Raw genomic sequence first — 25,242 nt, forward strand, 5'->3', positions numbered from 1 at the left:
ATCAAATGAGCTTATCTGCTTGTAATTTCCGCGAACGTCACACAGGAAATCGATGCGTGTTATCGAATCTCATTATCGAAATTCTGGCCACGCGATACAGTGCCATTGTAAAACTTAACATCGAGTCCCCGATAACGCGAATATCGCGCGTTAATTGCCTTCTTACGATCGTCGAGACCTTTGACGTTCGAATCTTACCTCCTTGTAGAGAGGGGTAGATGTAAAACGAGGGTTCCTGCAGCCAGGAGACCACGCGTACCAAATCTTTCACGAAGCTTGGAACGACGCATCGTAACACTGCCGTGCATCCTCTCGATGCACCCCCGATCACTTCCACGTCGACTTTGTACGCCTGAGCCACCACTGCGAACAAATAAAAGGGAAGATTATTTTTATTCGCCCAGGAGCTGGGACGCGAACTTATCTGCGCGAAACTTCTGTCGAACCGACGAATACGCGCTTCGAATAGCGAGGATTCAAATAAAACTGTCCAGCGAACGTTAGGGTGGTTCTGGAAAATATTACGTGTTTCAGTCAGTATGGTATCTGGCCATTTTTCGAGAGTTCGTCGAAACGAAGCGCGGGTCGATTTTGGCTAATTGGGGCACGTCGGTGTGAGAACAATTTATATATCGCGTCGTATTTATGCGAAGTTTCGTGCAAATATTTGACAAAAAGGATGGATTAAAATTTCATCGAACAGGAAATGCAAATATTTTCGAATATACGGGGTGCTCCACGTAACTTGTTTTATTTATTTTTAAAGTAGGGTATGTCAATTTCTTTTGTAAAATAAGGTATACTTTTTGTCACTTTTCAATGTGTTGGGAATTCCAACAATGTATATTATAGGATACATCATTTAGTTCAATATTACTTGATTTGGTCATCTGGCAATGTATAGTTCGGGCCACGATATAGCGAGGTCGTAAACTCGAGCAGGTGTCAAAGTTTACATGTTTCAGCTATCAGAATAAGTGAATTGACAGAAATGAGAGCAGCTAAGGGCCTCAGACCATAGTCAGGGCCGTACGAAAAAATGTTTCATCCAGTGTCGCCATTTTTAGAAAGCCACTTTTAGAAGTATCGTAACAGGTAGTCTTACTCAAGTCTTTAATATCTTAATTCACCTGTTTATAATATATGAAGGTAGAAAATGAAAAAAGTAGTGCAGTTACGGACACAGAAAGGCACCCTCAAGTCGGTCCCAACTCTCAAGAGTTTACTTTACCACCTCGCTATATCGTGGCCCGAACTATACATTCCCAGATGACCAAATCAAATAATATCGAACTAAATGTCCCATAATATAAATTGTTGGGATTCCCAACACATTGCAAAGAGACAAAAGAAAAAATTAACGCCCCTTGATCTATCCATATACGGGGTGGTCCAGTATACCGTGACGTTAGTTGGAAACGTCTCGCGGTAATTGTTCGAGGAATGGCTCTAATGAGCTTGCTAGGGCCCACCGGTGCTGTAACGGTTACATTAATTCGAACATTCGACCCAGTGTCGCGATACACACAGCCGTCGGAATAATCCCACGCGGAACGACGCCTAGCGCGTGGCGGTAATTGAAACGTGTTACGCGATTCGGTGCGGAGCGTGGATGGATCGCGTCGACTCGCACGGCCAGACACACACACGCCCACACGGAGGCCCTCACACGTGTAGACGGCCTTACGTGCGGGGTGTCACGTCGTTACTCGTCGTCGACAACCGGGTGAATCTCGACGTCGGCGTCTGGGAAGCGGCGAGGCGTGAGGCGACGCAAGCGTAACGAACGCCTCGTCCTCGACGTCTGTCGCTCGTTTTTCTCCTCTCGTTTTTTGTTTCTACCGTCGCCCGGCCGCTCGAGAGGCACCGTGCTCTTCCGGAGATTTTATTTACGCGGAAATTCCAAGGGCGACGGCCAGCTGCCAGCGACGCTGCAATCTGACACAACGACGTCGCGACGCCCGAGACCGTCGTCGTGCTCCATCCAGCTGAATTTCTTGCCGTTTGTTTCGTAACCTTCCCTCCCCCCCCCTTTCCGCGTTCAATATCCCTCGTCTCGTTCGACGTTCGCAGTAACGATATTTGGTAAATTTTTCAAATAATTCGAATTCCTTGAATTTCCTTTCCGGAGGAAACTACTTTATTTTTTAAAATCAATTTACAATACGCTGCAAGGATAATTTTAATGTAGTGGTTGTTCACTTTTATCGCTAATAACCTATACTTGTAGATACCAAGGTTCGTACAAAATTTGAATTTAAACGTAGCAACAATAAAATTGCAAACGTCTGAACTCACTAAAATTTTTATAAATATCTTCTTTATCAGATTAGCTTCTTTTTTCTTTTACAGTGTCCTGATATTTCGATTCGAACAAAGTCTCTGACAAGTCTCCAATAAATAGAATAAGACACAGAATTCCTGGAAGAGACCAAGTGCCTTTCCGTCAAATTTCTGTTAGTTTAACCAGAAACCGCATAATCATATCACGCGTAACGGAAACGCGAGTACTTTGCTCGCTCGTTTCCCTGAATATAATAATCCCTCGCAAACTGCAATAGATTTGCCCCTCGCGAGCTGCGCCGAAGTTATCCCCACCGCTTCTTGGAACTCACGGAACGATCCAAAGCGTTATCCGCGTGTCGTGATCAACGTTAGCACAGATTACTAACGGATCAACGAGTAACCGCGTCCCGCTTGCTCCCACTGTTTCCTTTTCTCTTTCGTCGTATCGCACCGCCGTCCCCAATGTAAACAGCAGCCAGCGAACCGGAATAATCAGAGCGATAAGTTTCGTTTCAACCACCCACCGGTCGAGCTGCAGCTCGCGAGGACTCCGTTGTACTCGTTAGACGCTATTCAACGAACAACTATCGCGATAAATTATCGTTGGTGGTCCCTTCCGACAACCGACGACGCTAATTACCATTATGTTTAATCGTAGATTCGAATTTTCGAAACATGATGCATTTCGATAAAAGTTATTAAGCCTGGAGTGACAAATAGCGCGACAACGTCATCCATATTATACGTGGTCGACTTTCATATTTAAAGTAACATATTCAAAGCGAAAGGTTAAATTTTGAAACGATATATTTTAATATTAGGTAAAGAGTAGACTAGAATATTTTATCTTCTCGGTAGGGGAACGAAAAGAACATTAAAATTTGATTTTGAGTAGTTGTGAATTCGATACGATAATCCTTGGCGAAATTAAACTGTTCCCAACTTTAAAAATCGATGCACAAGTTCTAAATTTGACGTACATCTGCCCCTATATTTAGTTTAAACGATAAAAGGTAGTTATTGTGAATTTGTTCGATCCGTTTCGTCGTTTTGTTTGTATTTTCGTTGAACGTATCGTCAATTTCCAAGAGTAAAGGGCGAAATTTAAATATAGGGAAGTAAGATCGACGATGCGAGACGAATTCTCCGGGTTCTCGACGAAACGTTTTCCCGATCGACGCGCTCGGAAAGTGCATTTCCTTCTGAAAACGTTGAACGCGAACGGAGTTTCGGGATGAAATGGGGCGAAACAGGATCTCGGGTGGGGCTTTCACCCTGAATTTCCCGCGGCTCGCGACGAATCGGCTCGCAATGGTCCGCGGGAACTTCCGTTCTGGTCAGCCGGACCCCGGGATAGAAATTTCTTTCCCGTTAAACCGAAAGCAGGAAGTAAAGTTTTAATTAACGGCCACGCGTCCGGGCCAGAACTTTATAGCCGCGAGGGAGTAGTTGGCAATCGTGAAAGCGTCGGCTCGACCCCGCAGCTGCCACGGATTTGCATTCAGATTGCATTTTTTCCAATTTTTTTTTCCTTCCCCCTTTTTTTTTTAAACAGGTAATTACACCGAGGTCCGCGCGACGCTCGCCGCGTTTCGTCCGCATCCGGCGCGAATCGGGACATCCTCGGTCAGGACTTCGTCCTTTCTTTACCCACTGGAACTTCTTAATGGTCTTTTAATTATTTTTTTTAATTATTTCTTTATTTCGAACGCTCGAAGCGCGATCGTGTTCGTTCCGGTTGCTCTATTTGCTCCATAATTCTCAAATATAATCGAAACTGAGGTGGATACGATTGGTAGAGCAAGTTGGACAAATTTTTAATCGATAGGATGTATAAAATTAAATCACCGATCGCTAAGGTAGTTTAAATAAATATTTGAATTAGCCCTCGTAGGTAGTAAGAAGTATGGACAATAGAATTTGACGAGAAAGTAAGAAAGAGTATAAAGTAGATTTATTTAGTTTGATATTTTGGTATGGATATTATGTTAAAATTTGTTACGATCGAAAAGTACGATTCTTTCCGTCGATACGAACAGCAAACGTGGAATAGGATTTATTTGTACGCGAATTCGTTATCAACAATTGACGCTTAAATATACTTCGGCTAATGCGTCTGGCTATTATTCATTATTTCTACTTGCGTCCGGCGCTGGTAAGCATTAATGACTGGTATTATCTGCTTTTCGTCGATATTGCTGTGTGTTTTGCAGTTAGAACCAGTTAAAGCGGATAGTACCACATCGGCGTCAATGTTTATTACCACTAACACAAGTAGAATTAGTAAGTAACGCGCAAATAAGTTCCATAAATATTCAAACACATCTAGCTAAATTCTCTGCGGATTGGAATAATAATAAGCGCGAGTCGAGTCGCGGACAATGGCACGTTCGTCCAACGGGTATTAAAAATAAATTTTCTGAAACGCTAAGGCTTGACTCGGAGACACTCGGAACAGTGAAAATTAAATATTTTCATGAATTTTAGAGAATTTCGTGTGAAATAAACTGCACTATTATTAACATTGCAGACCTTGCAAAACCTATGAATTTTTCGCTTTCTATAAATTGATGCAAAAGTGTTGAAAGATTTATAGAAAAGCTTTAATAATATGACAACACAATGTTTTACAATAATCTCGTATATATGAAAATGAAGAATAAAATTCTTTGTCGTCGAGAAAATCGACTTTGAATATTCATAGAGTACACATGGGATTGAATTTGCCTGACCCGTCTGACCATTACTGTTTCTACTTAGACCCATGGCCAAGCAGTATTCTAAAGTCGATTTTCTTGACAACAAAGCCTCAAATGAAACAATGTTATTCTTCATTTTTCATTTGTTTATTCACGTAGAATCTTCTCATAATTGACAAGACAAACATTGAATCCATGGCTTAATAAAATTCCAAAATAATTTTATCCATACGTCGTAAACCATTAAAAAATTAATACGATTAATAATTATTAAACCATTATTATTAAACCATAAACAGTTAACGGATATTAACATTAAACAAGTCAAGACTTATTCATACGTTCGAATACTTTTCTGAAAACGGTATATTACCACTAATTGCCCTGCAAATTCTGTATGTGTTGTCAGATGAGTTTGTAACTTTATGCATTCTGTAGACTCCTATGTGACTTTGCATAGAATCTCATTTCGACAACTTAAACCTAACGTGTGCATTCCAATTTGTTAACAGATATTAACATCAAGCAAGTCAAGACTTATTCATACGTTCTAATACTTTTCTGAAAACGGTATAATTCCACTAATTGCCCTGCAAATTCTGTATGTGTTGTCAGATGAGTTTGCAACTTTAAACATTCTCGAGACTCCTATACATGGAATCTCATTTCGAAAACTGAAACCCAACGTGTGAATTTCATTTGTAAACACTGTAGAGTGGAAGGGTTCGAATACTTTCGTGAGCTACCATATATCATTTTATTCGTCATGCATAAAGTGTTTATTTCAGCAGAATTTCGCGACGATCGTAGGTAGTATCGTGTAATTTTCTTACCTGCTCTGACCTGAACGTCGCGACTGAGGACCCTGCCCACGGAATTGCTCGCCACGCATCTGTAGGCCGCGCTGTGCACATCCTGCCGGAACGCGGCCGCCGGAAACGGCAAGAGGACCAACGTGCCGTTTCTGAGCACCCTCCGCACGCCCGGTACGTCGTTCACCGGATGTCCATCCGCGGTCGACCAATCGATGTTGGGCGGCGGGCTTCCTGTCGCGGTGCAGTCCAGCCAGGCGCCGCTCGAATTTGAAAATTCCATCCTCGACGGCGGTTCCATGACGAAACTCGGACCGCGTAAATGCGCGTCGAAACCGTGACCGCTCGCGGACGTCACTGCTGCGGCTGCACCTGCGAACAAAACGTTGTAAAACTCGCATAAATCCATCGGACGATCGCGCGGGAGGAAAAAAAAAAGAGAGAGAAAAATGCATTCACGCGCGGCGAATCGTCGTTCAGCGGACTGCGAGAGTTTAATTGCGACGCGAATCCGCGGGTTCCCTGATTTTTACCCCCGGCGTTTCACGTCGATGGTAATTTTTATCGTACGCCTTTATCGCCGTTCGAAAATATTCACCGCAAAAATATTTAACGCGCGCTGATCCCGTGTAATCGTCGAAACTGGAAACGCTTCGACGCGTGTCGCGTCGAGTTCCACGTTGGAGTAATTTTGCAACTTCGATCGAATAGAAAAAGACTTTTTAAATAGTTTTAAACGTTTTTTGCACGGGCACGATTTTCGAACGATTAAATAGGGAGTTAATATTATTTCGAACAATTATCAACGTTCGCTGTATCATTTATCGAAGAATAAGTTTGGTACAAAAGAATCGAACAGAAAATTATACGAGAATTTGATGTATAGATCGTTTTAAAGTATCACAGTCATGAATCGAGCGAACCATTTGGATCATACAGTGAAGGAAGTTAATGAATGCTGCTCGAATTCGTCCACGAATCGTTTTTAATGGCGTTCAGGAAATTATTATAACGAACCTTCTCGATTCCGGGGGTACTTGGAAAAACATGGCGGAAGTTCGGAAGGAATGAACGTTCGCGCGCGAGTCGTCGATTTAACCGCGGCAGAACAGTTCGCCGAGTTTCAGAATTGATTAAACGCTTCGGTTATCGCGATCGTTCGAACGAACGTCGACCGTATGTCGGACAAGTTATCCTACTCGAAGTGTATCAGACACGCGGTACTTCGACGTAATGCTTTGATCATGGGTGCGAAAACACGAGTCAGCAAGTACTACGATGGGGGGAGGGAGGGGCTCTTGCGTCGTTAGAACCAGTGGCTTCGAGCCACTTCAGGCTAATAACTCCGGGCCAGGCCACTCCCGTCGAGAGTGCAGTTTAATTGTCGCCGGTATTCGCGGCGAAAGAAACAGAAACGAGCCCGGGAAGTTTGATTCGGGGATCGATAATACAAAGATCGTTAATTCGATAATACAAAGATCGATTCTTAATTTTTTGGGCTCTGCGAATATTTTTTTGGATTAAACCTTGCAATTCGATGTTTCGAATCCACCGATACGTCTTGTACGGGGAAATTATTTGTTTATTCGATAAACGGGAAGTCCTATTAGTGTGTGGCGTCGCCTCCCATGCTCGCCACCAGAGGGATCGCGCTCTCACAAACACTCGACCGACCCCTCGGTTGCTATACAGGGTGTTCGGCCACCCCTGGGAAAAATTTTAATGGGGGATTCTAGAGGCTAAAATAAGACGAAAATCAAGAATACCAATTTGTTGACGAAGGCTTCTGTAAGAAGCTATTAACGTTTAAAGTCCCGTCCGTTCTGAATTTTTTTTCTCGAAAATGCGCAGGATTTCGAGGGTATGTCTATTCACCAAAAATGATTGCAATTGACCCCCGCAACCGAAAATAATTTTTCCAGAATGATTTGAAACTTTTCCTTTTCGCCGAAAAATTTAGGCACCTGTCGATTTTTCTTAGAAATTCGTTTTTCATTTATAATAAATTTGTTTGATGCTCTACAGAAAAGTTGTCTAATACTTTTTTGTAGGTACCCATGAGCTCTACTTCAGAAAAAAGTTTCATTGGAATATATTCACTATTGTAGGAGTTATGGCTGTTTGAACATTGGACCATTTTTATGGGGTTTTTCTCATTTTACAGGGTCAAGGACCAACTTTTCGAATATTTTTACGATTTGTACATATTCTCCATCAAAATACGCGTAATTTACTTTTTTAAACATTAAAATCCGTCAATCCGTTCAGAAGTTACGATGTTTTAAACATATGCATGAAATTTCAGGGAAACATATCAACGGTATGGTCAGGCATTACATTTTCGGTAAGGAATTTTTTTCTCGAAACTGAGTAGGATTTCGGGGGTATGTCTGTCGACCAAAAATGCTTGCAATTGACCCCTGCAACTAAAAATAATTTTTCCAAGACGATTCGAAAGTCTTTTTTTTCATCCAAAACTTTCAGCACTTACTCGAATTTTTTCCTCGAAACTGGGTAGGATTTTGGTGGTATGTGTATCCACCAAAAATGATTGTAATTGACCCCCGCAACCGAAAATAATTTTTCCAGAACGATTTGAAATTTTTGTATTTAATTGTTAATAACTTTTTAACGAAGCCTCCATCAACAAATTGGTATTCTTGATTTTCGTCTTATTTTGGCCTCTAGATTCCTCTACTAAAATTTTTCCCAGGGGTGGCCGAACACCCTGTATAATTACACTGTAGTAAAATGTACGCTGTCTTCTAGTTTCCGCAATTAGTACGGTGATATTAATATCCCTATAAATTTTTTAATCATACAATACTGGAGCATTCTATTTTGACGAAGATCGTGATTTTACTGCGGCTGTGTGAAAGGTACGTTCTAAAACTTGCGTATCGATCGGAACTCCCCCAGGTCGTGTGTTAATTAAAAATTCATTTATCTTAAATTCAATTTCCGGGCAGTGCGATGGACGTGGCGCGCGCACGCGCGAATCAGACTCTGCTGCGAAAGGATAATGTTTAAAAATAGCCATATTTTTATATTCGTAATATTCATACAACTTACATTATTACACCATAAGGAAACAATTGTTCAATGCATACTCGATGGGAAAGTTATTACTACACTGCGGATGTTTACGTCAATAAAATATATGTCATATTTCAAATGTGTATCAATAATACGCCAAAATACACAGGAATATGCAAAATTGTAAACACATATGACACACGCAGTATATTTCGATATGTGTTTTTATAAAAGGTATGCAAACATATATGCAAAATAAAAAATATATTTTTAAGGTTTCTATTTAGGTTTCACTCTTTTGTCTATTTTCTAGAAACATATGCGTTTGCATAAACATCCACAGTCTAGTTATTACAAACCTGCGTGTATAATTAACGTGCTTTAAAGATCCGGACTATTTAAAATTCTTTTTCCTATTTCTCAAAGTATTTGTACTGGCACATCAAATCAAATTTCACTTTGCTAATATCTATAATATTTCTTCCCTTGCTTGGTAACTTCGATACGTAACAAAAGAATAATAAAGTAAAGATACTTAATAAAAGAATAATTTATTACAATTATATTACAATGAATTGCTATCTGTGAAAATGAGGACCTCGATGAAAAAAGTAAACGTTTCCTAAACCGTTATTATATTTTAAATTTATCTGTTACCAGTCAAGAGAGCATAAAATTTCCTATAAATTCATAATATTTAAGCTTTTATCAAAATTCTGCAAATATGAGCATAAAAAAAACGTATTTCATATTAGGGCAACCGATCCTAACAAATTTTGCTCGTTTTTCGAGTACCAAGAATGGTTCTCGAGGGCCTTTCGAGAGAAAAATTGGTACGTCCATCGAAGGAAAGATTAATTCCCGAACGGTTACGAGGAGGTGGGCTTAAAAAAGATGGAGGATGGCGTTGATTTACGAACCGAAACGGGAGAGGGCAGGTTATTGCATATCTCTGCCCTCGTCCATAAGTGAAGAGCGGTTCAGTGAAACGTGGAACTCATAACGACGTCCAAGGGACGGGACTCGTAACTCGTTTATAACGACGTTCGGGGAGAGAAATTTGCGTCGCGACCGAATTTCGTAATACCGTCGGCTAGTATGCGCGCCGCATACAAAACACAAAGTATGCAAATCCCCGCCCGCGGTCGAATTGAAATCCCCGTAGTGTCCGGCAATTACAGAGCGTCACGCTGACTCGCTTCCGGAATTGTCTCGAGCACTTAATTACTAATTCCAGCCAAGTATTTTGGTAGCCGGGTTCACGTTGAATTTCACGCATGGCTCCTTACTCGTTCCCCGTATTCGTTCCATGCACGCCCCTGTAATTAAGGGCGTCTTCCGCCCCTCCCGGAACCCCGAAAGAACTCTCTCCGAATTCTTTCACTGGAACCAGTAATAATTTTATTCCAAACTACGCGTATCTTCATTAAAAATACGTTGCTCGTGAATATTAAGAAATTTCTTAAATTCTATCCGCACGATTTATATTTCTCTTCGATATTTGCATTCATAATTACAGCCAAGTATTTTGATAATTCACGTAGAATTTCACGCGTGGCTTCTTGCTTAAAAATCTGGATTTTATCGTTGTACTATTTAAAATCTTTTTCTTTCTATTTCAAAAAGTATATCGGTACATTCAATCAAGTTTCACTTTGTTAATATCTATATTATTTCTCCCCTTGATTAGTAAATTCGATACGTAACAGAAGAATTACTTTTCGATCTGGTATCACGGTTATTCCCCATTAGCTGCATTTATTACAATGAATCTTTAAAAATTGGTCTCTTTCGATACAGATAGGCAAAATTGACAACCAATAAAGTCAATGTAAACAAAATTTATAGTGACGTTTAGTTCGTCGAATTAAATTTTTATTGTTCGCCACGAAATACAGATAGGGTCAGGTTCCCCAATTTAGAATACATTCCTGATTTGGAACATTACAATATTAAAATTACACAATAGTAAATATTAAGAAATCTCTTAAATCCGATCGACACGATTAATATTTCTCTTGGATATTTTTCACTCGAATAAAGTCAATGTAAACAAAATCTATTCGTGACGTTTAGCTCGTCGAATTAAATTTTTATTGTTCGCCACGAAATACAGATAGGATCAGTTTCCCCAAATTTGGAATACATTCCTGATTTGGAACATCGCAATTTTACACAATAGTAAATAAAAATAGAATAAAAAATATAAATATAAATATAATATAAAAAATAGAATATAAAATAGAAGTAAATAAAAATAGAAATTTCTTAAATCCGATCGGCACGATTAATATTTCTCTTGGATATTTTTCGCTCGACGTATCAATTAGGTTATTTTTTTTTAAATTGGTCGTGAAACGCGAACTTTCGTCGCCCCGAGACGCGATCCGCGATTAAAGCGCTGGTTAATGAGCGAAGTTAATGCACGGACAGCGAGAAAAATACGCGCCTAATTGGGCGGAAGTGCCGTGAAACGGACACGTTGGTCGAGGAAATGATGGAGCTAAGAACGTTTCGAGAAAAACGAACGGTGCTTTGTCGAGACGGTCGAAAGGGACTGCGAACAGACTGGAAACACTTGGCGAACTCGAGGCAAAGGGCACGAAGCTTCCCGTTTGGCTTTATGGAACGCGAAGGATACTATCGAGCAAAAAGGATTTACATTGTAACGCGCGATGGTTACTATCGCGAACTTTAGAAATGGACTCTCGCGGTGGGTTTTTATCGTTTCTAACACGTAAAAATGTAATACACCTGTAAACATACGTTTCTTTCATTCGTTCATATTTTGTTTCTCGTATGATGTTACGAAGTCTCAACTGGAGATTTTATGCCATATTTTATGTATTCATAATTACAGGTAATATACACGTAAATATACGTTTCTTTCATTCATACTTTTTTCTCTCGTACGATATCACGAAGTCTAAATTAGAGATTTTGTTCATAATATTGTGATCTTTGATATTACTGTGTTATATATCACAAAATTCACATTTTTCGCATTCGTATGCAATTTAAAATAAATAAATTTGCCTTCGAAATAATCTTCGAAATCGAAGGATGAAAGAATAATTTCAATTTCGTCAGATTGTTCGTTTGGGAATAAAAAATACTTCCACGCTACTACCGCTTCATAAAATAGCGTATTAATAACTCGTAAACCATATTTTTATATCGTTATATAGAACGTATTATTGTATATTGGATTTTCAATATTAAAATAAGGTTACAACCTAACTGTGGCGCATCATTTCGACGCGTTATTCACTCTAATAAATTTCGTCTCGTTTCTCGTTAATCGTTTCGTTCCGTATCGATGGGAAACCTCCGATTGTTTTCGGGTTCGTATCAGTGGGATTCCTCTCGAGAGAATCTAAAAACGTTTCTGCAACCAGACGATCCGTCTCCGCAGACTACCGTCTCAGGCATTTGTTCACCGACGCGGAAAATCGAACGAGAGTTGGACAGATGACAGGAATTCCCCGCAACATAGGGAATCAGGGGTTTTCTCGGGGCTCGAGACCACCGAGAACGACGCGACTCGACGACGGGATAGCGGCAAATAGCGAAAAGAACTATCGCCGGACGGAACGTTAAGGGAAAAACAAAAGGGAATTCCGTAAGTGAAAAAACAAAAGACAGACTACGAAAACGGAGACAATGGGGAACAGAGGCAAACTTTTGTTCGAACAACGGACATCTAACGAAACGAACGTTTACACTATCGAATGATTAAAGTTAAAAAATATCTCGTACTACGATCGACATATGAGTAAACAGTCGTCCACCTTTTTTATTCGTTATTCGTCATTCTTACTATTCTCTATTGGTACCGTGACGATTTTAATATGCAAGTACAAGCACAGTGAGTTGTTATACGATGTCTGAAGACGAAGTACAGCCAAAGTTGCTATTAACACTATCCTCAAACCCCGGAAGTAGTACCGAAACTCGATCGACCAATATTTGTCGAACGGTTCATGGATAACAAAACGGATCCCAGTTTCAGGATCTTGGCTACGAGAGGTGTACATTAGTTTAAAATTGAAACTTGTGGAATATCGATCAGCTGCGAGACCCCGGGAAATTAAGAGAGGCGAGAATCGTAAAACGTTTCTAGTATGCTCGAGGAGTTTGGAACAAGTTAAACAATGCTTGAGATCAACTTTTGGGGTGAGGTATTTGCGTATCCATTATGCCGTGAATTATGAAAATTTTGATATCTTCATTTCTGTTTATAATGTTTGGAAATGAGATTCTCCAAATGCGTAGTTCCTTTTGTGCCCTCTCGATAACCGTTTCCGAGCTATCCTAGATCCGCCACTGTCAGTCGTCCATAGTACCATTCTATTTTCGCGAACTATTCCACCTATCACACTTTATTGATGTTCTCTGTACACGCTGCACCGCTATTGTTCGAGCAAATATAATAGAACGCCCATTATTGTATGGGAATTTTCGGATAACGGGCCACTCGCTTACATGAAATTGATCATTTCACATTTTTGACGAGGTAACATGCAACATCTAGTGACTTAATTTGATTGTTAAGAGCGAGGTTCCAAGATTTCGAGGCAGGTGAAAAGGAAAGCAAATTTTGTTCACGAACGAATAAAAATTTGATTCTCAAATTGAGTTTCGCTTGCGTTTCGTTTACAAATTCATTCGTAAACTGTATTAAGAAAGCTACGTATCTTTCAGCTAGTCATTTTTAACGTATAAAATTGAAAACTAAGTGATTACAGTAGCTTCTATTTTTTTTAATTTGTATTCGTTATTCGTGATTAATATTTGTTAGACTCTGTTGAAAAATCGAATTACATACTGACACCATAAAATAAGTATGATATTAAGAAAGCTATATATCCCTAAGTCAGTCATCTCTAACGTATAAAACTGGACACTGAATGACTATGTTTCTGTTTCTGTTGAGTTTGCTCAGGTGATCAAAGTTGACTTTCTTTGATCCGACTGTAGACAGGTGAGAGAGCAGAGAGACTAGAGACAGGACAGAGAGAGAGAGAGAGAGAGAGAGAGAGAGAGAGAGAGAGACGAGAAGGCGAGGAGAGAGAAAGGGGAAGAGCACTCGACGGGTAATAGCTCCCAATTACCATAACGCTTGGCTAAGCCGACTAATCGGTTCCGCTTATGCCGACCGGCAAATTATTATTAATCACATTGCACGTGGATTACCGTTTATGCGCATCCATAGATGTGGCATTTGCACTCTGCTACGCGTCGCGCATCCATGGCTGTGTGTACCATGTATTCTCGAATTGGCCTTTGATCTCACGGTTACTCGCGCTTTGGTACAGCCGGATCCTCGTGAAGTGCTAAAAGCTTCTCTCCGGGCTACTTCAGATCCTAATCGACTACAAGATGTAGACAGAATGGATAACAGCCGCGCATTATGTCAGAGTTAACGCGTCGACTGCGAATTGTCCGCGTTCACTCCAACTGTACCGCGAAAAATAGAAATATTCGACATCGTTCACTCAAGTAAAAATGTATCAAAGGCCATTTTTCCCCAAATTCTGATAATCACCGTCATTTTCTTACTCGTTGATATGTTAATTCTTTATCCTGACGCCGATCGAGTCGAATTTATCCTACGTAAGCACTAAATTGATTTATTTCACGTTCCAAATAGTGTCCATCCCTTTCGAGAAATTTTCAAGCCTAAATAAATAAAATTCTTGTCTCTTGGTCCACCATAGCGCTATCAACGAGACGTCGATAATCACAGTCATTTTGTTACTCATTACTATGTTAATTCTTTATCTCAACGCTCATCGAGTCGAATTTATCCTACTCAAGCACTAAATTGATTTATTTCACGTTCCAAATAGTGTCCATCCCTTTCGAGAAATTTTCAAGCCTAAATAAATAAAATTCTTGTCTCTTGGTCCACCATAGCGCTATCAACGAGACGTCGATAATCACAGTCATTTTGTTATTCATTACTATGTTAATTCTTTATCTCAACGCTCATCGAGTCGAATTTATCCTACTCAATCACTAAATTGATTTATTTCACGTTCGAAATAGAGTCCATCCTTTTCGAGAAATTTTCAAGGCGTTGTTTCGAGCCTCCATCGCTAAATAAATAAAATTCTTGTCTCTCTGTCCACGATAGCGTTATCAACGACGCGAAGAAGGCTGAGAAGCGTAGCTGGTCGCGTACGTTCGAACGATAAAACGGACGATATAGTTAGGAGAGATTAAAAGATTTATATTCGCCGATTCCGCTTGTTACCAGCACGGTTCGTGAGATTAATTTTTCGCCCGGTGAATCATGGTCCGGGTGCCCGGCGAGCGTCGTGAAAAATTGACAAAAAGGGTTGGATCATATTCAGAACAAGTTTCCTTCCGTGAAAAATTGGATTGCTTCCAGGATCGGACGCTTTTGTGTCCGCGACGTCGGAGTCAGTTTCCAGGGACCGGCCATGAGGGTCTGGTTCACCTTCGCTGGACTACGGAATCAATAGGCGGAACAAACTGTGTAGGTGGGCAGAGGTCGCTGGTAAGATTGAATTTGCAGGCTCTGCCGCCCTCGTAGGCGATGTAGGACCGGATCGAGGCGAAAAAAAAGGGTTGGACGACGAATACAAAACGGATAAGAGTCCTACGGTTCCGCGTAGCTGCGTTCCCTTTTCGCTTCTTTTCGACCACCTTCCTTGTCCTTTTGACTCCAAGGTTTCATTTCTCGTCTCCCAAATCCTTACTTTTCACCGCAACGTCATGAAACTGGCATTTAATTTTTGAATAGTATTACTTTCGGAGAAAAAAATAAAAAAGAAATCGATTTTCTGATTGTCTGGTCCTCTTAAACTGTAAACAGCATTACTGAATCGCACATTCGAGTCTGAGTGTGCATGAAATAATTTAGACACGAGTTATTTGCGTACTGTTTTGACGAGGATTCTAATTATGCAAACAGATTCCTAAAATATCTTTTCGCGTTGGAATGGTTACGCGAATTAAGGGCATATAAAGGGCAGGACTATCGATATTTAAAAACTATCGTATCATTCAGGGGTTTCTTTTTACAATTAACAATTATAGAGTATTTATTATCAAATAAACCACAGTAAATTTAAAAAAATCCAGTCGAGCAAATTTGTACCAATTTTTATTAGAAATTATTATGCACTTCCATGTAATGACTAACTGAACGAGTGTCTTTGTGTATTTAAAAATTTCTTTCGGACAGCACGTTGAAAGAATTAATTAATCGTAACTAAACAAATTGGAGGGAAACAAAATAAAATCAGTTGCCTATAATACACGCGTATAGCTATCTTTGCTAAAATTGTCTTAAAGAAACTCTTTAATTAAATTTCAATCCAATCCAATTAGATTTTAATCTCAATTTAATATTTGCGAAGAAGGATTTGTTTATCCCGCGCTAAAGCAATTTAATCGAGAAACGATCGTTGTCGGAACACTTTGCACTTTCCAATCTAAAGCCACGATCTCGCGTAACGTGCCCAGCAGCGACAGAAGGGCGACGTTAATGCATGTCCTATCATCTTCTTCCAGCGCTATACTTAGATAAGTTACGCGATAAATTCGGTGTATCTTGTCGCTTACAGCCACCGGGGCGAATTCATCGGCGTATTTTAGAGGACACTCGAGTCATCTGAAATATTTACCTCATCCAAGTGGGTGGATCTTGACTCGAGCTTCTCTATCCATCTCTCTCTCTCTCTCTCGGGAGAGCACCGAGTTTAAATTTTAAGGAGACCTGCTCTGGGTTATGCGACGTCGTCGTGTTCCTGTAGGGAAAAGCCGGGGAGCTCGTTTGAGGTCGATACAGGTTCTTCGTCTTCCGGTTGGATAGTTTCTACGAAGTCGAGCGTCGCTCTGTTGCAACTTTCAGTCGGACAGGTGGATCCAATTTACCGCCACGCATTCGTGGCTCATATCTCAAACCCTGGTGTGCATTAAAATACACGGTGTCCCGGAGAAACGTAGCGCCAGCGGCTGGGGAACGATTTTTCGTGCACAGGTAAATCGAGAACGTCGAATGGCTTCCCCTTTTCAGGGGGAAAATAAATTTCGCGAGCTCGTTAGGAACACGAGCGGGTTGATCGAGCTTCAGTTTTGGGTACTTGGATGTACACTTGCAAATATGTATTATAAACCACCAGTTGTAATTATCATTATTACGAGATTCTAAATTTAAAATCTGCTTGTACATTTAAACAATTTAAGATCGAATTTCATACAGCCCACGTATTCATGCATTTAATGTAAAATTATTTTAATTAATATTCAGAGATGGGACGTCAACTTTAAATTAATCATTTATCCCAGTAAATTAAACACGATGCTATTACCCAGTAAAATAATAAGTTAAATAATTCAGTTTCATAAATTCTAATAAAGTCTCATTTCCTTTCTCACGCAGGCAATACAAAGTTCCAACAAAAAGTTCGATTTTTTATTTCATCGTACAAATGGTTAATTATAAAAAATTGTTTTCAATACGTCGTAACACCGTATCGATTTCAACTTTCTTTTCTTGTATCAATATTAACGACACGCTCAATTATTCCCTGAATATTTTTGCTTTCTTCTTGCACTTTTAAAATGATTGTAATTGATCCCCGCAATCGAAAATAATTTTTCCAGAACGATTTGAAATTTTTTTTTTCGCCGAAAAATCAGAGCACCTATCCCCTGACGATTTTTCTTAAAAATTCGTTTTTGATTTTTAATAAATTTGGTTGACGCTGTACGGAAAAGTTGTTTAACACTTTTTTATAGGTATCCATGAACTCTACTTCCATACTAAATTTCAATGAGATACGTTCACTATTGTAGGAGTTATGGCTGTTTGAAAATTGAACCACTTTCATGGGGGTTTTTTAATTTTACGGGGTTAAGGACCAACTTTTCGAATATTTTTGCGATTTGTACATATTCTCCACCAAAATACGCGTAATTTGCTTTTTTAAACATTAAAATCCGTCAATCCGTTCAGAAGTTATGATGTTTTAAACATACGCATAAAATTTCAGGGAAACGTATGGTAATGGTATGGTCAGACATTACATTTTCACTAAGGAATTTTTTTTTCGAAAGCGTGTAAGATTTCGGGGTTATGTGTAATGACCAAAAAGGATCGTAATTAATTCCTCTTGATAACAGTAATTTTTTCAGAACGATTTAAAATTTTTTAATTTCGTCGAAAAATTTAGGTACCTACTCGAATTTTTTTCTCGAATGATTTGAAATTTTCTAGTTTAATTTTGTTAATAACTTTTTAACAAAGCCTCAATCAAGAAATTGATATTCTTGATTCTCGTTTTATTTTGGCCTCTAGAATCTCCCATTAAAATTTTTCCCAGGGGTGGCCGAACACGCCAACATGGCCGAAAGAAAAATAATAGAATCGTACAGAAATTTTATTAAATCGATAACTAATAGAATTTTTAGACAGGATTTCCGGCGTTGCAAGGGAAAATTCACGAGGAAAATTCACGAGACGAATAAACGTCGAGGAAAAGGCGTCGTTTCGCGACAGCGTGGCGGCGAAGAAACGGGGAGAAGAGGCCACGAACGACCGATTTCAGGAGCCAATGTCACGCCAACCTGAACGGGAGTAAGTCAGGGCCAACGAGTTACGAAAGTTGTTTAGATCCCTTGGAACGTTACGGAGGGGGGAAAAAAGTACGATCGTACAGGGACACGAGCAATTTCGCAGCGTGCGGGCTCGTCGTGAAAAGTTCTCGCGGACAGGCAACAAGTTGGAAAAAGTTTTGTTATGACCCTGGCGGCGTCGTCGTCGGGAACGTTTCGAAAACTGCCGAACGACTAATCTTACGGGTCCTGGAAGGTCGATATGAAACTACGCGAAAAGCGTCGAAAAGTTTCACGAGCGTCAGGAACATCGTCCCGGGGTTCATCGGATAAGAGAATTGGCCCGACGCTTCGACGATCTACGATCTCCCCGATTATCCCGCGTGACTTCTTAATGCGCGAGATTACGTCTCGAACCGATAAAGGAAAGCTATGGATCCACGGATTTAATCTCGCGCCTCTCCCAGAAGACAATACGATCTGCTATCTGCATACGGTGCTTCCTATAGTCGATCGACGTACAGTAGCTCGCGAAAGTATACGAACGCTTCTACATCGTTAACAAACAAAACACACACGTTAGGTTTAAGTTTCCAAAATAAGATTGTAAATAAGGGCAAGAGTCTCGAGTCTGACAACATACAGAATTTACAGACAGTGGAAACATACCGTTTTCAAACGTTAAAAAAGTATTCGAACGCGTAGACAAGCAGCGTTTTCTAACGAATGGAATGTAAACATTACACTTTAGTCCATTTCGAGACATTGTGTGGTTCATACAGATTTCGTAGAATCTTTTGTAATTATTCTAATCATGAGCACGAAAAGGTCAGAAACCAGTAAACGTGAACGTGAATTAATATCGAGGTTGCATAATGAAAATAAATCTTGAAATTGACAAATTCTTAAGTCGAAGTAAATCTGCTACCCAGTATCGATCCACATGTATTCTCCGGAAACAGTTCGTATTTATGCAGCCTGGAAGCTATTCTGTCGATCGTCTATTGTGTTTTCGATTCGAAAATATTTAGAATACAATTAACATAATACACACCATAGCTCGATTCAAGTTTCATTTACTAGACAAATTGAATTTAGGAAAAAATTGCATTTGGCGTTGCCAGATGTTAGAATAAAAGAAAACTTTTGATCTGTTACGACGGTGTTTCTCGAATCGTTCGAATAAAATAACGAACAAAGAAAACGAACGAGAAACGGTAAAATATAAATATTATTCGTATAATGCTACGACGAATGGACGAGTTTCAGCGACGATGCAACTTTTACTCCCGAGCAATTTCAAACGTGAATCGTAAGAACGCGATCGAAGACTTATCCGCGATTTATATCGCGTTGCTCATTTTTCCACGGTCGAAACGAACACGTAGGTAAACGCGAAAGCACCATTCCGCGGCTGGGAGTACGCACCTCCTCGATGGTGTCGAGTTCTCTGTCGGTCGTTTCAATTTCCCCGAACAGAGGGGAGAACGAAACGCGAAAGAAGCGGACGAAGGACGGGACAGGTGTGTTTGTTAGAAATATGAGAAAAACTTTCCACCGCGACTGTTCCCTCCCCGCTGTATCTCCGCCGTTAAGACGAACCCCCAACCTTCTTCTATCCTCTTTGTATCCGTCTGTCCCGCTCACTCCTCCTTTCTCCCTCGTTTTCCCGGGGCGCGCGCTCTTTCAGTTACTTTTTCTCTCCCCTTTCAGCCTTCTTTCCTATCTTCTAGTACGCGCAGATTTCGCAGCGTACCACGAGTGCTCCGTAGCGTAACCTTTTCGTCATTTTAAAACGCTCTGAAAGCCCCGTGCAGAGTTTTCGGGACAAAAAGCTGCTTTTCTTCCGGCTACGTTAGTTTTATCGTGCTCTGTTCACCTGTCGACTTCCTTTCCCTCTTTCTCCATCCCCCCCCCCCCTGCCTCACTCTTCGAGTCTCCCTCCCCCTTCTCGACCACCCACGCCGTGGCCGTAGCAATTTCTCGGCTCTCTCGTACCAACCGGGCCTTTCATGCAACATCGCCGTGCTTCTAGTTGATACTTCCGATAAAAGAATCTTCTCGAGTGAAAAAGTTCCTACGGAAATCTCGATGCCCTTTGCCAACGGGCGAAGTTCCCATTCAATTCGACGTGGTCAAGGGACGCGTGTCTGGCCCGACTACGAGTAAGTTTGCGAACCGAATTAACCACTGACGTAGTTACTACCGACGTGGAACTTCGTTAACGATACTAGCACGGTGTATCGTTTCATATTTCTCGCTAGCGAAGGGATATTTACATCCCTTTGTGAACTTTGCTCGATAAAGACGCGGAATAAAATGGACGAACGAGCAATGCAGCCGAGGAAGTTAACTGGACGTTAAATTAGTCGAGACGAAGTAACTGGCGGAAGTTATGACACTCGTATATTACTTACTGTAGGAAACGAGTGTCGTTAGTGGAGTCGGGATGTTGAAAAATATGCTAGCACGCAGGAAAAATAGACAAAATTAACATCACATTTTGCGATTATTATGGGAGCTTTGTAGGGGAGCTCTTAACAATAGTTAAAGTAAGGTACGAATCATTATATTTAGGGGTTGATACCGCTCGTATTTTACTTTAAGTATTTCTTATATTTTGCGATTATTACGACTAGAATTTTTATTAATGGAATGGGGAGATTGTAAGGGGTTGTCTTAGATATATTTAAAGTATGATACGAATCATTTAGGGTTCGATACCACTCGTATCTTACTTTAAGTATTTCTTATATTTTGCAAATATATTATATATTATATTATGAAATATATCAAATCATTTTAATGCTTTTTTTTTGTAACCGGAACAAATTCTTCTTTTTTTAATTGTTATTCTGTTTAACCTTCTTTTGCAACGTAAATGTTGCAATGACGAATGTTACTTAAAAGGAAATTGAATGAAACGTGAATATTTTCTTTTCTTTCTCGATCACTTGAATCGCGTATCACTTAAATATTAATTTAAGAAATTTACAGTCGTGTAAAATTTGTAATTATCTTATTCTCAATTATTTATGCGTTTTTAAGTTGAAATATAGTTTTTGTAGTCGTACGGTGACTTTAAAACTGCGACTTGGCGAACGCGTCTGACCATGTCTCGTTATTTCTACTTGCGTTTGGTGTTCGTAGACATTGATGTTACTACTTGCTACCTAAGCAAGTATTTCTTATATTTTGCGATTATTACGACTAGACTGCGAATCTTTACGCGAATTTTTATTAATGGGATTATTGAAATGGGAAGATTGTAGGGGGTTGTCTCAGATATATTTAAAGTAGGATACGAATCATTATATTTAAGAGTTGAGACTTTTAATTCTTAAAAATATAAGAAATACTTAAAGTAAGATAGGTAAAGGTCTCAACTCCTAAATATAATGATTCGTATCTTACTTTAAATATTTTTTATATATTCAAGAATTAAAATTTCCCATAAATGAATAAACATCCGCTGTGTAATTATGAAATATCGTAATTCGAGGTACAATAAGTAACGAGTTCTCCGACAGACTAAATTAATTCGTTCTAAATATAAATATACTTTTGGAATTCTTTATTCGTAAAACGTATATCTATCCAGGTCCTATTATCTATAAAAATATGCATTTGTATAGACTTCCGGAAACACGTATCGTTGATTTCTTCATATTATTCTACCGCTTCATTATTGAACCTCTCCATTAGTTCTACAATTGTCCATTAATTTACCTTATTAATCAATGATACAAAAAAAAACAACTTAAATATGGAAAAAGTTCATAAGAAACAGGTGTGGAAGCTTCTATTCATTTACGGGAGTGAATCATCGCGTTGCAGTCGACGAATACGAGCGGGGGTGTAGCTGTGCGCGAGCAATTCAGGGTCACGTCGGGTCACAGAATCAGCGACAAATTGAATCGCGATTCCCCCGCGTTCGGACGTTCCCAAATCGCGTTCCGAAGCTCTCTAAACAGCGGTCGAATTTCTCCGAAGGATACGTCCCACCCCCAGCCCCAACCCTTCGGTGTCCTTTGATCGCGAGATGTCCTTTCACGATCTGCGGGGAACCGAGAATGCGAGATCCCGGGTTGAAAAGGATACACCGCCGGAGCGTAACGAAACAAATTTGATCTTCTTTGTCGCGAAAGACCGCCCGTGGATCTCGGCCGGTTGGCCCGCAGGTGCAAGGATATATAGGCGCGGCTGGAACAATGAGCGCAATCAATGCGGCGTGGCAGCCGTTCGACGTCAATCAAACGGCCGGCGTACACGCCACTAGCCCATTGGCCCCGATTGCCTTTTGTCGCCCTGTAGTGTCCGTTGCGCCCGACAAAGAGTAACCGGACGGACCGGGATGATGCCCGGCGATCGACGCAGATAGAGGAACAGCCCCGCAGAGAGTGGAAAAGATGGGTGTGTGTGTGTGTGTGTGTGTGGGCGTGAGCCGTGCAGGATGAAAGAGACCGACAACGCGTGAAGAAGGACGAACGGTAACGAACGGGGGTGAGGGGGTTGGATGAGAGGCAGAAGAGAATGGCGGGGGATGGACGGACAGGGGTAGAAGGATAGACCAGATAAATGGAACGACACGAAGGGGTAGCGTAAGCTGGGTTACGGCCGAGCCGGGGACAAGGGGAGGAAACGAAAGGGGAGAACGGATAGAGAGATTGCAGCGCACGGTAAATGGGGCGAATTCCAGCCGAATACTGCCGGTTGCGACACGCGTGTTGCAGAACTGACCAGTCCACGACCCAATTTCGGAGGGGTCGTTTCTCCCTCGCGTTTCCCCGTCTCTTTCGACCACCTCTCCGTCGAACTTCCGGGATCGTGTGCGTACGCGGCACCCGGGCACTCCCGGAGTGGGGGCGTTTCAGACGGGTCACGTGGATAACTCGTTTCTCTTTAACGGTTTCGAACGGCCACTCGAAAATGGAAGACCCCGGGAGTCTGTTCGTTCGAACGTTTTCGTAACTTCTCGCCGATCTTTTCAAACGTAACGCGCGTGTTTGTATTTTGTCGATGACAAACTCGAATCGACCCTTTCAACGAGTCGAGGTACAAATTATCCGCGATATTAACACCTTGACGTACGGTTTAACCCTTCAGTGGACTCTCAGTCTCAACTTCATTGTTTTACACGATGTCGATTTTTACCAAATTGGTGAATGGAAATCAACTTTAACGAATAATGAACTAATAGAAGATTGTATAAATTTACATATATTAAATAAGTATTAAACTCGCGGAGGGCTGCAGCAGTAATAATCCACCTAAGGGGCGAGATTCGTGTAAAATCGTAAAACGAGAAGCGATATTTGAGAATTTTTTTACAGCATAAGGGTTCGATGAAACTTCTTGTCACTTCCACATACAGGGTGTTCGGCCACCCCTGGGAAAAGTTTTAATGGGAGATTCTAGAGGGCAAAATAAGATGAAAATCAAGAATACCAATTTGTTGATGGAGGCTTCGTTAAAAAGTTATTAAAGCTACACGTACGAAATTTCAGGGAAACATATCAATGGTATGGTCAGACATCACATTTTCGGTAAGGAATTTTTTTCTTGAAAATGCGTAGGATTTCGAGGGTATATCTAATCACCAAAAATGATTGCAATGGGCCCTTGCAACTGAAAATAATTTTTTCAGAACGATTTGAACATTTTTTTTTTTCGTCGAAAAATTTGTCCACTTATTGAATTTTTTTCTCGAAAGTGAGTAGGATTTCGAGGGTATATCTAATCACCAAAAATGCTTGCAATGGACCCCTGCAGCTAAAAATAATTTTTTCAGAACGATTTGAAATTTTTTAATAACTTTTTAACGAAGCCTCTGCAATCATCCATTAAAATTTTTCCCAGGGGTGGTCGAACACCCTGTGTATTCTTTAACATTTCAAGATACGAACATTTTTATCGACTGTGGATGAAATAATAAATGATATTCCTTATGTCTACGAGATTGATCTAGAATAAACAATCGAACGACATTCTGTTCACGTTAGTACATTTTGTACTATTTAATTTTGTCCAAATTGCCTTGTAATATCTTGAGAATATGAAGATACGTTGATTTTAATATATGAGACTTCGTGACAAGTCTTGTTATCGTAAAACTTGTTGGACACGTTATTGTACGCCAAAGATAGAACCTTCTGCATTGCGTGTCGAAAACAAATTAGAATAAACGAAGACGAAGGCATGGAATCGATTGGAACATTGTCTTTTCGAAACAACATTCGAGGAATACACTTTGCTATCGACCTAATAATTGTTCTTCAGTGACTCTAGATGAGTTTGTTCCGCAAATCGCTGTATTCGATTTAAAATTTCTTGTTTTTCACTTGGAACTGGAGCAACGTATTTTTGGAAATTCGTCTTAATATCCACGTTGTACGTTCGAGTGTTAATACGCAGGCGGGCAGAGGTTGATTTCAACGTATTCTATGGGGGATATTGCGTCGATCGATTATCGCAACACGCGAGTCAAGTGAAAGCGGTAATCCCCGTTCTGATCGCGGTTGCTTCGCGTTGATTCATCGATCGGATGTTAATCGTCCCGAGATACAGGCAGATCAGAATCCCCAAAACGTGGCCAGGACGAGCGATTATAAATTTCTCCAAATAAAACGGATCACGACGACGAGAACTAAGCATTAATCGATGATCTAGTTTCGTCTTTTATGACTAGCATAAGCATTCGTGGACATCGAAGAGAGTTCTGTTTAAACAAAAATGTACATTTCAATGCCCACTGTTATTTTCAAATTGTGCATCCTTTGATTTGATCTTGTCTCGTGAAATTTTTATTCACAATCGTT

At 40.3% G+C, this 25,242-nt stretch overlaps 1 protein-coding gene across 19 annotated transcripts in view; it reads right to left on the reverse strand.

The window, feature by feature from the left end:
- Nucleotides 1–25,242, reverse strand: part of Dscam2 (Down syndrome cell adhesion molecule 2) — a 161,839-nt gene that overhangs the window by 56,370 nt on the left and 80,227 nt on the right. For all 19 annotated transcript variants that reach the window (XR_013079426.1, XR_013079424.1, XR_013079428.1 and 16 more), the window contains exons 2-3: nucleotides 5,819–6,169; nucleotides 199–363 (exon numbers count right to left, since the gene is read on the reverse strand). Coding sequence is in view for 15 of the 19 variants with exons in the window: in XM_076762253.1 (XP_076618368.1) it covers nucleotides 199–363; nucleotides 5,819–6,169 (516 nt within the window). In the remaining 4 variants the exon portion in view is untranslated. The remainder of the gene's footprint in view (nucleotides 1–198; nucleotides 364–5,818; nucleotides 6,170–25,242) is intronic.

Source organism: Colletes latitarsis, chromosome 1 (genome assembly GCF_051014445.1).
Source record: "Colletes latitarsis isolate SP2378_abdomen chromosome 1, iyColLati1, whole genome shotgun sequence".
Taxonomy (NCBI): Eukaryota; Metazoa; Arthropoda; class Insecta; order Hymenoptera; family Colletidae; genus Colletes; species Colletes latitarsis.